At 42.4% G+C, this 15,867-nt stretch overlaps 1 protein-coding gene across 2 annotated transcripts in view; it reads right to left on the bottom strand.

The window, feature by feature from the left end:
• The window catches only part of NKD1 (NKD inhibitor of WNT signaling pathway 1), a 104,880-nt gene extending 95,072 nt beyond the window's left edge, over positions 1-9,808 (bottom strand). Inside the window, exons 1-3 of one of the 2 annotated variants that reach the window (XM_026794646.2) lie at positions 9,408-9,808; positions 9,235-9,267; positions 8,773-8,930 (exon numbers count right to left, since the gene is read on the bottom strand). In XM_026794646.2, coding sequence (XP_026650447.2) covers positions 8,773-8,930; positions 9,235-9,267; positions 9,408-9,432 — 216 coding nt within the window. In that variant the 5' untranslated portion in view covers positions 9,433-9,808. The remainder of the gene's footprint in view (positions 1-8,772; positions 8,931-9,234; positions 9,268-9,407) is intronic. The other variant, XM_005488856.4, reaches the window with a different exon arrangement.
• Positions 9,809-15,867: the final 6,059 nt, after the last annotated feature.

Below are 15,867 nucleotides of genomic sequence, written 5' to 3'. Positions count from 1 at the left end.
CAGGAGCTTATGAAATTATTTGATCCACTTTTCATATAGAACGTCTATGGCTGACCATAAATAGGCAGGCTCCCAGTATAAACTTACCAGGAGTACATCAAAGACCTTCCTCTAGGATCAGACGATTGATTTCTTCAATGCTTTTTAGAATTTCTTCCAGGATATTTTGGGTTATTGCCTTAGACCTTTGCTCAGCTGGAATGACAGATATTCTGTTTGCTGGACTGTGATGTTCTCTCTTTACAGGGGAATGACTGTCCGTAGTGTATACACACGTACACTACATGAACAGAGAGAGACTTGGAGAGTTCACAGGCAAAATTATTATTTATTGTTTCAAAAAGAGCAGTTTATTACAGCAACACTGATACAGGCTTAACCGCAGCATCTTACGCAATACAGAGACTGCTTGTTATTCTGTGAGCTCAGGGCTGGGACTCTGCTCTGAGAAATCCCCACTCCCCCAAACAGGCATTTGTTCTTCCTATTCACACAAGGCTTAGCCTTACAGCTACTACCCTCTTTACCCAACTCTCTTGAAACTAACTGTCCTGGAAGTATGAAAGATTTTTAAGATAGGACAAGAAGCAGCTTAGTCCTTACCTACCACTATCAAATCTTTGGGGAATCAGACAGCAAACTATCTCCGAGGGCAATGTGACACACTACCCACCGTTCTCCTTCCTCCCCCAAGACAAATCTGTCACCTCCATACCACTCATCATCCGCATCAGAGTGTGGATCAAAAGATCCGAGGCTGCTCCCAAATCCCATTTCTCCTGCAAGACGGTACTTTGTTCTGTCACTTCCCTACTGAGTCTATCCCCTTATTTTATGCCTCACAGCATGTGTGGCTGCACCCCAAGATCAAACACCCATGCATGATTTTCTTTCACAGATCTTGAATCACAATGTTATACTTTAATAGGAACCTCAATATACTTAATCCCTTTAAAGCTGCCACAGTAATGCCCCCAAATGCATTAAATTCCACCCTAATCACAAAATACAAAGTATTTCTCTGGGTGGACAGTGCACAGACTGTTCTGACCACATGCCAATCCACCTCTAAGCTAAAGCAACATACACTGCCCGCATTTGTTAGTCAGAAGTCCAAGGATACATGGCTAAAAATTCCAGACACCTGAAATGTCCTATGCTGCAAATTTTGCTTGAAACATAGCTAAACATTTAAGGGAGGATCTCATATTCTCAAGCCATTCTCATTGCAAATGACACAAAGAAACAAGAGCCACTGAGCCCTGCATTTAAATCCAAACCCACTCAAACTGAAAGCAAGGCTGGTAGATGCCCCCTTTCAAGGTGTAATTGAGACACCCAGCCATCAGTCAACTCAATGAGTTTCAGAGTCCACTGAATTCTCAGACTGAGGAGGGCTAATGGACAAAATTACCAAATTATTGGAGCATTGACAAAAGGCTGAAAAACTGCTTGCCTGATAAAGTTTAATACTTGTCAACAAGACTTATTAACAGCCCTAGGTTTAAGGAACCTACCTTCTATGTACATTTGGCAGGGACCTTGGTTTGAACCAAGGAACCACAGGGTCTGCTGCTCCCCTGCTGAGGGGTTGGTCACTGCTGGGACCCTTTAGATGTATTTTTACAGGGCTCTTCTTGGCCATTGAGGAGCTTCTCAGGCACTGATAGCATTTCAGTCTCCTGTGGCCACTGTCTGGTCATCAGAGGAGCAAAAAGATTTATACCAGCAGAAGTTTTACAGACCAAAACAATAGGACCATTTATTGCTCTATAATATACAATAGGCCAAACCACAGAATTGCAGAGTGGCTCAGGCTGGAAGGGACCACATCATCTGGGTCATCTGCTCCAGCAGGGCCATCCCTGGGCACAGGTCACAGGATTGTGTCCAGAAGGTTCTTGAATCTCTCCAGTGAAGGGAGACTCCACAGCCTCTTGGACAGCCTGATGCAGGGTTTGGTCACTGCACAAGTTCTTCCTCATGTTCAGGTGGAAATTTCTGTGCATCAGTTTCTTCCAGTTGTTTCTTCTCCTATTACTTAGCACAACCAAGCAGAGCCTGGCTCCAGCCTCTTGACACCCTCCCTCCAGATACTGATAGACAGTGATGAGGGCCCCTCTCAGCCACCTTTTCTGAAAGTGCTACAGGACCACTCCAAAAGACACTGCAGCACTCCTTAAACAATTAAATTCTGTATGGCTAAACCACAAGTACTCCTGAGGTACGATGGGCACCTCTCAGGTGATGTGAGACACATCACAAAACAAAGAGATTTGGGAATCCAGCTGAACACTTGCTTACAGACAAAAGCCTGTTGGAAAGCCAAGTCCCACGGCAAGTTATTTAACAGTGGACAGCAAGTTACAAGGCAACAAAAAACATGCCATATTGCTCTGATGACAATAAATCCAGAAGCCTACAGAAAGTGAATGTCCTGTACAACAGATCCCCTTGCAGAGACACCAGGGGAGCAGTGGCTGAACGCACACAAACCATTTCCCCTTTCTCTTAGCTTACACTAAAAGCCAACACAGCCCTTTCACCACAGCTAACACCACTGGCTTTCCACTACTGCAATGAGAAACGTCATGAGATATTGCAATAGAAACACGCTTTGCTGGCTCAAAAATCAGACACAATGAAGATTTTGCATTTGGAACTTTGTTCATAATTCCTGAATGCAATACAGTCCAACTCAGTCTCATAACTGTAGTTACTCTGTAGGAGTAAATACAGGCTTAGTTTTGCTGCCAATGTTGGCAGATATGACTAAATAAATTCACAGAGAAAGTATATTTGACCCTTCCTTCACATTAATTTTTTTAACTAAAACTTTACTTCATTTTCCATGAAAAGGTTTTAAACTATGTGATATTTATAGATAACTATCAAGTATTCAAAGTAACTGGGATATGAAGAAAAATTAGTTCCATTAAAAAAAGAAACAACCAAAAAACAACTTCAAGTATTTCATATGTCTGAACATCTACCATTTGCTTTCCAACCAAGGTTTGATGCTGACATTCACGAAGCAAAATCCGTCTGCAAGGATTTCTATAAAGGCCAACATCTGCAGCACTGGGAGCAATGTTCCATTCTGATTTAAATATCATTGCTGAACAATTATTTCCCCAACTTTGGAAAAACTAACTCCTACAAAGTTTCAGTACTCAAGAGACTTCTCTTTCCTCTGTTCATAACTCAACTCAAAAGAAACCGTAAAAGTCAACTGAGATGATCTTCTGAAGGGTGCATACAAATAGCTACTTACTGAGCTGCTCCTGGGTCTTATTACAGATCCCAAAACCTACAGAAAACCCTTCTGTTAATGAATGCTGCTGTAAAGAACATTCCCCTGTGTCAACTATCATGTGCTCTAAACATCCCTTTTTTGTTATAACTAAAGTTTTAGTGTGAAGTCTGGACTGCATTATTTACATTTAAGATACTAAAGAATATAACGAATTGTTGTTACTTTTCATCCCAGATTACAGAAGAGAATACACTCCACAACCAAGGCCTTCTCATTCAGAAGAACTAAAGTTTCACTAAGCCAACAGGGACTATCAGGAGCTCAAGAGACACAGATGAGGACTTGACCCAGCTACTACAGAGAATATGTTTTCTTCTTACAAATACCAACCTAAGTAACTCCACTTTGGCGGGGGTGGGAGAAGGAGGGTTGTTAGAGATCAAAAAAAAGAGTTCCTTTAATGAGATTGTTTGCAGAAACTTCATGGGCCATTCGGCTTTCCAATCAACATGCCAAATTAAAAGTGCACCACATTAAATCTGAAACACCTATAAAACAAGCCCTGATGAAATACAGACAGTCTTCCATCTACCTCCTCCATATGGCTCAGGCAAAGTCAACTTTTAATTTCATAACACAAAATATTTAATTTATGCTTTTCTTCATATGTCAATTTAACCTCTGGCACATAGCTTTGAAACCATATAAGGATGCCTAACACTTTCCATATGGCAACTGAATTGTGGCTTTTAATTGCACCAACTGGTATCATTCAAGGATAATTCCCCTGGAATCCAGCTTTCTGCTACAGTATTGGCCAATTCACTAATCTCATCACCATGGCACTAATACTTGCAGAGACTCTTTGATTGTTAATATTCATATTATAATTTTCCCAAACCAGAGCTGTCAAGATATACTATGTACACCACTAATTAAATTATCTTGGTTTGTTGGCACCAAATTTCAACACTAAATAAGATTCTGCTTTTCTCTCCCTCAATACAAAGTTTGGTAATTTTATTTTAAATGCCATAGACAATATTTTTGTGTACTAAAATACTTTTTAGTCATACCAATATCAAGAACTGCTGGGCCTGTTGTTTATTTTCACCTTCAGAGTCAATAAAAATAATTATTTATATAGTACTGACAGTAATGGACTTGAAAACATTTCAGTTAAAAAAAATCACTTCAAGCAATCACTCGAGATAACATCCAAGGAAACTTTCATTGCTCTTGTCACCATACCAGTAAGAAGGCAGACTTTCAAATGTCACTTTACCCACTAAATGACCCCAAAGTAGTGCTACAATTAAATCCTGTATTTCAACAGCCTTTAAGCCATACCATGTACATAACACCAAAAAAAAATCCCATTTATGTTTATTATTTTCATTTTGGATGAGTGACCTACAGCTGTGTCTTCTGTAAGGCGATGTATTTTTAATATACACACACAATTTAACAGTGGGGGACTAGGAAGGGCTTCTTTTTTAATTTAAGATTGATCATACTAGAGGAGCAGTGAAGTTGACACTGGTGTTGTCTCCTCTCAGCCATGCAAGGAATGCCCATTAATGTCACTGGCAGTTACAGGCACAGAACAAATGGAGAACAAGCCCCACCTCTGAAGGACTGATGCGCCTCAGAATTTCATACTGTGTCAGTCCCAAACCAGATACTCAACTCTAATTAATATCAATTAGGGTTGAACATGGGGATTGCTAGTACTAACAAGCTCAGTGGAAGTGGTAAGCTAAAGTAATTTCTATTTTACCTAAAATGATTACCTACAATGTTGTTCACTGACAGTTGGTTTGAAATCTAATTAAAAATAGGATATTTTTTCCATTCCCAAGCACAGATGTCAATGAGATGCACAAGAACCTGGTAAAATTTCTTATGGCTTTGAAGATAAAAGTAAATGGAACTAAGCAAATGTCATATTTAATATTCCCCCCTCTAGCATAGAACCATTTCTCAGTTAAATAAATAAATACATGAATATTTGCAAACAATGTTGATTTCCAAAAATAGTTTGTAAAAGTAAACACACTGAATAAATTTAAGCGTAAGAATTATACAGGATAATCCACAGTATCAGAAAAACCTTTCTGGATACAAGTTAACTCATTCAAAAAGCAGCAAAAGAAGCGTATTCAGTTGCTAGCAGATTTACAGCCTCAGTGGTTTCAATTAGCTTTGAAACCAGAAGATGACTCTGGACCTCATACTTTTCATGGATGCAACAGAATTCCTTTTCCCTTTAATCCCCCACGATGTGGAAGCTGCAGGCCAGCAGAGTCATTAAAACCCTTGGGGCAGAGCAGCCCCTGCCGGGCGGGTGGCAACGCTTTAATGAGCGCGGAGCTCCCACCCAGCTCAGCGCCCACCACACCACCTCCCTGCCCACGCCTGCACCCGACCATCCACCAGCAGAGCCCTCCCAGAGCACTTCTGGCAACAGCTGGACGCTAATCACTACTCTATCAGTGAATTGGAGGGGAGAGACAGAGGGCTAGGACACGACAGGGACAACACATCAGCTGAGGGAAGTCTTCTCTGAGAAACTCTCAGAAGGAGTCGTATCATGGAACTCGCCTTGAGTGAAGTGATGTAAAGACCTCCCCTACACAACAATTGTAAATTCAATCATTCTAGAGAGGACTACAAATGAAACTTTACTGCTTTCCTGTATTAGTTACTCATTCCTCTTGTAAAATACTGCATGAATTGCCTGAACTTCAGTGTCATCTCCCCTGGATGACTAACTTTAGCAGAACAATTCACTGTCTGTTCTTGAGAGAAACAGACTTCCAACTACAACCAAGACAGGGCTTTTGGCTTGCAGACAGTAAAATAAATCAAACTGTACTATCACATCCAAGTTTTGATTAAAATTATTCAAATTTTGAATTTTCAGTCTTGGGAGTTCTTCAGGCTAGGTGCTCTCCTCTCCCATCAACAGATCTTTGAAAGTTAACTGAATTTCACCAAATTCAGGCCCTACATACTAACAAAACCATCATCAACAAAGCTCTGGTTAACAACTCCTACTAGGAAAATTACTTCTAGGACCATTATTTTTTTAACACAGCTGTATGTTTCTGTGAATGCAGGTATTTTCATCAGCGTCTGATCTAACTCTTTCTGCCATAAGTCACAAACACGATAACCTGGGATCTTTTTTGGGGGGGAAAACACTGTGTTTTACTGAGAAATCACAGTTTCAGCTGTAGCACAATAAAACTGTACCATTCCACAGAGCTTTGTAAGCTTATTGAACATTTTAGGATGAATTTTGAAGCAGTAAGGAGAAGATTCAAGTGCAGTAAGGTATATTAAAGTGCAACACTAGTACGCTATTGGGGACTACACCACTGTCCCACACGACCCCGTGACTAACCATTAGCAGAAGAAACTACTATTTGTACATCTTGAGGAGACCAAAGAACCAAGAGGTTAGGCTACAATTCCCTTTGTATCTTGGTATAATTATACAAGAGATCAAAGAGATCTCAGAAGAGAATGCAGCCATGCAGCCTCAGTTATGGAGTCAATAGCTGTGACTCCGTAATCCTTGTCAAAATGACTGTACATATGGCACATCTGGTTCCAATGTAGGATTAGAAATTCATCCTTACATATTCCAAAAGTTCGTATTTTAAAGGAACTTTAATGTAGCTGTCTCAGTGTGCCTGTGACAGGATGACAATTAAACTAAATCAACAAGCAGGCTATACACACACAGAGATACTACCTATACATTAGGCAACAAATGGCAAATATTTTTGAACATTCAGAAACATCTCAATAAGTATGACAGTAAAAGGCCTCATGGGAACGGTGCTTTTAAACACACTTAAACCTATTTACAGTTTTATAATGTACTAAAACTGTAGACTAATATTTAGTTAATGGCTTGCTAATTGCTGAGCCATCAAGAGGAGGACTTCCTCTTGAGTAAGAGGGGAAATACTGTTCTACTGTCATTCCAGCTGAGCAGACCTCACCAACTGAAGAGGGTTGTGAATAGAAAGGACCTTTGACAAAATATATTTTCTTCTTTTCAGAAAGCAAATCACCCTTGTGGAAGAAAATACATTTCACAAACTAAAGTCAAAGTTTTCAGCTTTAACTCTTTATATTAAATCTTTGTTTAGTTTGATGAGTTGGGCTTCTTTTCTAGAAAACATACATGCGAAAGGTAGAACATACGTAAAAAACGTGACTTACAAAAACTGGGATAATTAGAAAATAATTAAAAACAGGTGCTCTTACTCTTTGCATCTGTATCATAGTACATACTCTTGTTAGTGAGAACTTCTTTCTTTGAACATATTGTTTCCTAGTAAAGCACAATAAATATCACTTCAACCAATCATACCTGCAAGTTGAAGGTGATTATATTCATCAGTTACAACAAATCAATGTCTTACCCCTTTGTCTTTACTTCTAGTGACTCACACAATTTATGCTCCTCAAAATACAATACTGGTGGAATATGAAATGTCATCATTAGCTTTTCCCATACTACACATCTTCTACTCACACATCCCACCTAAAATGAAGCATTCTTGACTTGCAAGTGAATTTTTCCTGAGACACAAGAAGTCCAGGCTTCTGACAATACAACTGGTAGCTGACAAAGCAAAGAGCCTGCAGGAGGTTTGGTGGCCCTGGCTCCGCTTGTGCTTTCAAAGCCACACTGCTTGCTGGGAAGCACAGATTCCAATCTCCCCATCTCTCAGGTTACCTTTCCAGTGATGAAACTTTCAGGGCTTGATCCAAAGTCAATGGAAGTCTTTCAGTAAACATCAATAAGCTCTGGATCACACCCTGAAACACTATGAGGACCATATCTAAGTAATGTTAAGTCTGTTTACCTCCCATCATGCCTCTTTGTTTAAAGAGACAACATTAAAAATAAATAAAAGAAAACGGCAACTGAAATGCTTCCTCCAGCCCAGCTTTACAAGGAGGACTGAAGGGAAGAGAAGGGGTGGAAAGTGACCAGTGAGACAGCCGGGACAAGCAACTGGCACAGCAACTCTGGTGGGGAAAGTCAGCCTCACGTTATTAGCAAAGAGCAAATAAATAACAGTAACTCTTCGGGGACTTCTCCTTGACTGCCAAAATGTCACAGGCAAACTTGTGCACTAATCAGGGCTCACAAGCTATCGCACACTGGCTGGGTGCTGGGCTTTCCCCAGAGATTGTTTGTTCCTGTTTGTGAAAGGTTTTGTTCTAATCTTGCTGCCCAGACACCAGCAGTCAGGTTCCCTTACTCCTCTGGCTTTTGTACCCTCACCAAGTTTGCTCTGCAGCTTCTAACTTCATCAAAGGACTGAAGGAAACCACCCACAGGGCAGCGCCTCGGAGCAACATTAGGGCAAAGAAAACCTTCCTTTGCACAACAGCCCCTTGGGAGGGAAAGAGGGATGTAGAAAGAGCTTTTGCCTTTCAGTATTTCAAAGGGAAGGGGCGGGGGGGCAGCGAGGAAGCTGACATACCCTGGCGCTGGAGAGCCTGCACACGGCGCGGTGCTGGCAGCCGTGCTGGAGTCCCGAGCTGCTGCCGCCGCTGCTGCTGCCCCCGGAGTATTTCTGCTTCACCATCCAGTCCTCCAGCCCTCTGCGAGCCAGAGAGGCGTTCACCGCAAAACTATCACCTAGAAAAGAGGAGACAATGCCGCCGCTGAGCCGCCCGCAGAGCCCGCCCGACCCCCGCGGCCATCCCGGGCTGGGGCTGGGGCTGGAGCCGGGACTGGCACCGGGGCTGGAGCCGGGACTGGCACCGGGGCTGGAGCCGGGACTGGCACCGGGGCTGGGGCTGGCAGCGGGGCTGGGAGCGGGGCGGCCGCGCAGACAGCAAAGCGCGGCGGAAAGTTGAGGGGAGAGGGCAGGGGGCCGGGGGCAGCCGGCCGGACCGGGGGAAGGCGTTCAAAGTTACTAACAGAGAGGAGCCATCCCTACCTTCTGGACTTTCTCTGGGTTTACAAACGGCAGCTAGGCAGATCCGGAGGAAAGTGTGTGAGGGAAATAATAAAGGAAGATCGTTAGACACCAGTATAAAATCACAGCAACAAACCGAGTAAAATCCGAATAAAGGGAAGGGGCTAAGGAAGTAGCAAGTGAAAGGAACTAACCATGTTTCGAATGAAGTTTCCCCATCTCTCTGCATTGATCTGCAATTACGATTCATTTGACTGTTTTCAGTAGAGTCAGGTTCGCTTGTTGTTATTTTTTGTAGATATATAAAATCCCAGCGTGTTTAGAAATCCATGTGCTCCGCTTCTCCCTGCTAACACACGAGCGAGCTCAAATCTCAGCTCCTCTCCTGCAGCACGGTCCGGCGTCCCCCTCTCCGCTCCAGCCTTCCTCCTCTCTCCTCTCTTTCCCAAAGACAGAGGCGGTTACAAAAGACCTTACTTCACCCACCGGGGAACATGATTGACACCTCATTGAGATTAGACCACTTGCAGGCAGCCTCCGCCTTCCCATTGGGCCGCGGCGGCAGATGAAAGGGGCGAGTGAGCCTTTTGGAGGCTCAAAAAGGAAAAAGGAAAAAAAAAAAAAAAAAGAAGAAGAAGAAGAAGAAGAAAGAAAAAGGAGCAGCCGGGGCGCGTTTCACTTCCAGCCAGGCACGGGCGGCGGGGCCGGCCCCGCTCCGCGCAGCCCCGGGGGCGCCGGGTGGACAAGGCGCCCGCTGCCCCCCGGCCCGGCCCGGCCCGGCCCGGCTCGGCCCCGCCGCCAGCGCCGCCCTCCGCAGCCGCCGAGCCCCGCGGGCCGCGCCCCCGAGCAGCGGCCGGACCCGGCACGGGCCGGCCCCGGGCTCCGCTCGGGTCGCGCCGCCGCCCGCTGGGCTCCGGGCACCCCGCACGCCGCTGAGCCCCTCCGCTCCCCGCTCCGCCGATCTGGATCGCGGAGGAAGCCAGCGTGTCCGGAAAAGCAGTTGTTTTGCTGACTTGGTCGTGTAAATTGTTTTTCACGGGCATCCCTTCGCACACAAGTGGTCCTAATGAAGTAACTGTTAATGCCAAAATGCAGCTCTCGAGGTCAGGTCCGGAACCCTTTCTCAGTGATTCTAAATGTTGCAGCAGGAGGACAAAATCTCTCTCAGCTTTTTTTCATTATTATTTAAGTAGATGAGATTTACAAAGAATCTCCCCTACTTCTCCAAATTATGAATGGTGTGGGTTTTACATAGAGCATAAACTAAAGGGAAACTTGCTGTTTCATAAAGATAGTTCTCACAGTCATTAAAATTTTGCTTTCTTCCTCTGGCTGGTCATTATATTTCTGTTTATGAAAATCACATCTCCCTGGAGATCCTTGTAGTTCAACTAGGAGAGATAAAAGGGAGTACGTAGTAGATTCAGAACAAGAAAAAATGAAGACTTCTGAGAATTTAACTCAAGAAACTACTAGTCAAACTATGTAGGGTTTGACCCAGATGGGCCTGGTCCAAAAAACTTCAAGGCCACATCTGTGCTTTCAAATCCATATGTTTCAAGCACAGGGAGGAAGGAGTTAGACTAGGGAGCTCATCTGAAAAAAGATTCAAAGCATATGTAGTAACACTTCTGCAGGGAATTGGGACCGGGAGAGGAGGGTCAGGCTTGGAGCTCATTTTTAGAAGGAATTCCAAAGCACATGGATGTGGTGAAGGTCTGGTATGAAACAACTGCACAGCACAGCCAATGCAATGCCATTAAATGAACCGTTTCAACCCAAATTGTTCTTTGGATGATTGCAAAGTCGTTTCTCACATTATTCCAACTATTTATCTGTCTAGAAAAGAAAGCCCTTGCATTGTGAAATGCAGCCATTGCAACAGCATCATTGCTTGTCAAATAGCTAATAACATGCATTTTTTGTGAATTTCTTTTTTATGTATTTTAATAATGTGTTTGGCCCATTTTTAATATTTGTATTTTGGTGACATATTTGTTCCTTTGAAGATTGTGTCTTGTTTTGGGGAGGTCAAAGAGGGGAAGAAAATTACTTAGATGAAGCCAGTTCATTGGGGCATGAGCTTCACTTCGACTGTGAAAACTTGTAAAAATTTTCTGATTCATATGAAGAAATTCAAAATCCTAATACCTCAGGTTGGCATAAGCACAAGTACCCTTTAAAACTTCATCAGCAAATATTTTATTTGGAGTATCACTTATCTTCACTGTTTATGACAAATAGAGAACAGCTTAGCATAAGTGACCCCAAATGGGATGGGCCTATCCATTCATCTTGTGAGATGGTGCTCACATTCAGCTCTTGGGAATAAAACAAGGCCTTAGAAATGTCTGAAGTTCAGCAGGTCTGCTGAAGTGGGCAGGGGAAGAAGCCCTGGCTTTCTTTCACAGCAGATTACAGAGGTCCACTTGTGTTGAGGAACTTGTGTTCAGAACACAGCCACTCTTGTGCACAACTGCCTTCGCATACGCAACATTTGTTAGAGTTTAAAGCAAGCCCTTTCTCATTACAGTCAATGACATACCCTGCAGAACCAGCACAGGAGAGCAAATCTGACAAAAGAATCCCAAATGTCAGTAGCTGACTCCATGTACAATGGATTCATGATTTGCTTGGGCACAGGACTAACACAATAACAACTGGTGACGTTACTCTGGGTATGAATCACAACTGCAGCTAATTCTTCCTCCACCTGGGAGAAAGTTTTAGCTACTCTCAAAGTGACAAATCTTGCGATTCTCAGCGTGGTTTTGCTCAGACATCAAATTCCGGTTGATTTCAGGAGAATTTAGCATGGTATTACAACTAAACTGGAACTTCAAGGTTTGATTCAGTATATAATGATCCTCAATCTACAGAGACCTCAAGGCACACAAAGATTTTTGGTTTTCCTTCCATGGGGCCAGAAGTGTGTTAAGTAGTGACGTCTAATAAAATATGACAGTCAAGTACACCATTCACAGAACAGTACTAATGATTAAAGGATCTCCAACCCAGTGACCTCAGTGGAATTCTTAACGTTCGAAAGCTATGAGATAGAGTATTATTCATTGCCCTTTCATTAGGGCTGACTACACTCCACTTTTTCAGAAGATGGAAAACCCTTCTGAACCTTGCTATACTATAAAGCAGTTGATGATATGAAGTGCTTCTTAGCCAAGGAGCAAGTGAATAAGACCATTCTAGGAATTCATTGACAATATTCAATAGCATCGCAAAATTAATGACAATAGTTGCAATAGCAAGAGTTACCTGATAGATGAAAGCACCACACTGATTTTCCTGTCTGGGTAGTGGTAAGATACTGCTTTCCAGTTCTTCTTCTTTATCTCCTTCCTTTTCTTGCGCTGTCCTGCCATGTTCCCTCCAGCTGGAGATGAAAGAAGGCTGGTATTGGCCTCCCACAGTCTCAGGTGGGTGCTGTTCTCTTCCACCTGGAAGTAGCATGCTGGTCATGCTACACCACCTCCAGAATAAGTGAGGGTTGATACATGTTTTTCAAAGTTGAAAAGCCCCATGTAATTCTTAAAAAAAACCAAAACCAAAGGCACACAGAAGCAGTAAAGTGGAAACTGTGTGGTTCGTCCTCTGCATTAAACAATCCATATTGAACAGAAGTGTTTTAAGAAAATGTTGTTCAGTTGTGAAGGAAAAACATATATGTGCTCTCAGCAGCATTGACAGGGACAATGGATCATATGTAAGCTCTTAATATTTCCAGGATGCCGCTGATACAGAATTTTTAACCTCATCACTCTCAGAATCACAGATGGTCGTCACAAACCACACTCAGCCTCCATTTCAACCACGTTCCAACCAAATCCCTTTTAGTCCATCAACAAAGAATTACCCACAGCAATGATACCTCTCCAACAATTGCCTCAATCACTACCCTGCTGATGCATTTAGGGCCACAAACCGTTTTATGAACATTTAAATTTTGGTTTGGTGACCACATGAGTGCTTTGCCTGCTCATTCCCAACACATAAATCAGATGCCTGTGACCAGACACTGTTTTAGCTTTTGGGCCTTTGTCCTTGTACCTCTGGTCTTGGCAGTTTTTTCAGCACTTTTGCCTTAGGCATTTTTGCAATCAGGCTTGTTAGCACCTCCTGGCTTTAGCAACTTTGCAGCCTTTGCTTATTGCCTCAAAGCTTTGGCATGAGTCTGCACTGTGGCATCCTTTCAACTCCAAACATACTTGCTTCACAGGTTTTCCTTGGGTTTTTCTTGGATGTCAGCAACTGCCCTGACCCTAGAGGGGGAAGAAAGACTGATCAGCAAGTTCAAACAGTGTCTGTGCAGCAGAAAGATGTCTATCACAAATGAGTACATTCACTACATCACCTGCCAAATATTGCACATGCTCAGGCACCATGAGAAATTTTTCCAGGCCTTCTTCAAGATTACTTCTATAAATCTTCTGAGAGCCTGTGAAGATTGGAGAAAACCCTGGCAAACTTTGTAGTCCCAGACTGTAAGACCACTGTGTCTCCATACTCCAGTGGATATAGTTTCCATGATTAAAGTAATTTCTCTTTCTCTTCTCTTCAGAGCCAAGAACACCCATCAGATAGAGATGGATGTTGAGTTTAAGGGCTGGTCGTTCAGGGTGACAAGTGCTGATTTGGTAGATGAGCTGTTTTCCACAACCACCAGTAGACACCCAGTTGTCCTTTGTACTGCCCCCACTAAAATATTCCTTTTCAGGTGGTACCACCTCTTCTTTCCATTGTATTCAGGGAAATGAGTCTTAGAAGTCTTAAAACAGAAGAATCCACGATGATGAGTATAAAGGTTCATGCTAGGTTAATTTTTGTTTTCTCCGTCTATTACTCTGAAAGTCCTCATCAGCAACTGCCTTCAGTGAAGGCCTGGGTTTAGAAATGCTTTGATTTGTGAATTCCTAATTGTCACCTGTTATGTCCTGCAAGTTCTCTCTCAAAGACCTTTGCATAGCTAATTTAGTAATCCAAATTTCAGCTCACCAGAAAAGTAGAAAGGTGAAAAAGTCAGTTGATGCTGCCTACAGCTAGTGAGACTCCTTCTACCATGTATCTCTCTATAGCTGAGGAACACGGGCCCGGGCTTTTTCAGCAATTTAGAAGCAATTGGCTTTTTCAGTATATTTTATATATTTTAGTGGGTGTTGGATCTAGAATCTGTTTGCTTGGAATCTGATTGCAGATTCTCCAGAAGAAATTCAAAGATCATACAAAATTAGCAGGATTTTTTCTGTCATCATTTCCCCGAGGTAAATGCTATTCCTATCCAAATAAAATGAACTTACACTTTATTTACTAATCAAAAACTATGGATGTCTCCCATAGAAGGGAATCATTGAGATAATTTAAAGTGTGATTTTTCTGAGTTTTCTTTTTCCAGTTTTCTTTTTTTTGCTGAGATGAAATTTGCTAACAATTGTAACTATATGCAGAGAAAGAGGAAAAAACTTTTTTCCACATCATGTGTAGTGTACTACACATAAAAAGAAAAAAAAAGCAAAGTAGAAAGTACTGCCATGACTTCAATAATCAGAATCTTTCCTTTAGCATCTAAGAAATGACAAGTAAAAAAGTTTTAATATAGGAGAGGATTTTTATTTGCATTTCTTAACAATAAGGGTGGTTTATACTCCACCTGGTGTCTTTTCTCACATCATCTTTTATGGGCTTCTCTCAGTGACAAGTACCTTTGTACAAAGGTTTCCTCCCCCCTCTCCCCCTTCTCTGGTTCTAACTCTCTAGCAGGCTTCAGCATACAAACACAATGGGAGCATTGAAAGGAAGACAGTGGGACACCTCCTTTGATCTTGTGTTCTAATAACTTGTGTATGTTTGTGTCCAAAAACAATGTTCCAAGGCTGTGAGGACTGCTGCTGCCGAAAAGAATACTCATCACAGGGGCGGTGGAATAGTTAAACTGTATTCAGGAGAGTAAAGTACTGGCCAATAACGTAAACAACAGACTGTAAACTGCACTAAAACGCTTTGATGACTGAAGAGAGCCCCACTCCACAGCTGACAACACAGACATCATAGGTCTGTTCAAAGCATGGCACCGAGGGTCACCATTAAATCATACAATTCCCTATTACTTTTCATATCCATTCTAGAGGATACTCACTGCACATGGACAAAAGAAACATGTCTTGCATTAAAGCAAATGGCTACTGTCAGATAAGCCAGCTGAGCTCCTCCACTCTGCTGCTACTTGCTCTATGTTGTTGGGGTTTTTTGAACTGTAAGAAGCTGAATTTCTGTTTTCATTTTTCATTTTGTAACTCACTGGTGCTTTTCTTTCTGAAAAAAGGAAGAATTATTGCTGGGAAAACAATGGGCATGGGAACAAAGTAGGACCAGTCAGACCTTACACACAAAGCACACTGCTTGTGTAGAAGTCACTTCTGACAAAGTGGCAACCCACAACAAGGGGTGGAGGAAGGAGAAAGTTGCTTGATCACTGTCTCATTATTTATGGGGTGGTAAAGTCTTATACTGTCACATGTTGACAAATCCATGCTCTTTGGGAAGAAAATGTAAGAATCAGGATCTGCACCTATACTTTGTATTTAGGTTCCCTCTCTGGAGTATTTTCAGCATATTTGAAACTACAGACATTGACAGTCACCC

This window comes from Zonotrichia albicollis, chromosome 13 (genome assembly GCF_047830755.1).
Source record: "Zonotrichia albicollis isolate bZonAlb1 chromosome 13, bZonAlb1.hap1, whole genome shotgun sequence".
In the NCBI taxonomy this organism is placed as follows: domain Eukaryota; kingdom Metazoa; phylum Chordata; class Aves; order Passeriformes; family Passerellidae; genus Zonotrichia; species Zonotrichia albicollis.
Note: the sequence above shows the minus strand (reverse complement) of the source record. Positions and strands in the feature narration are given on the sequence as shown.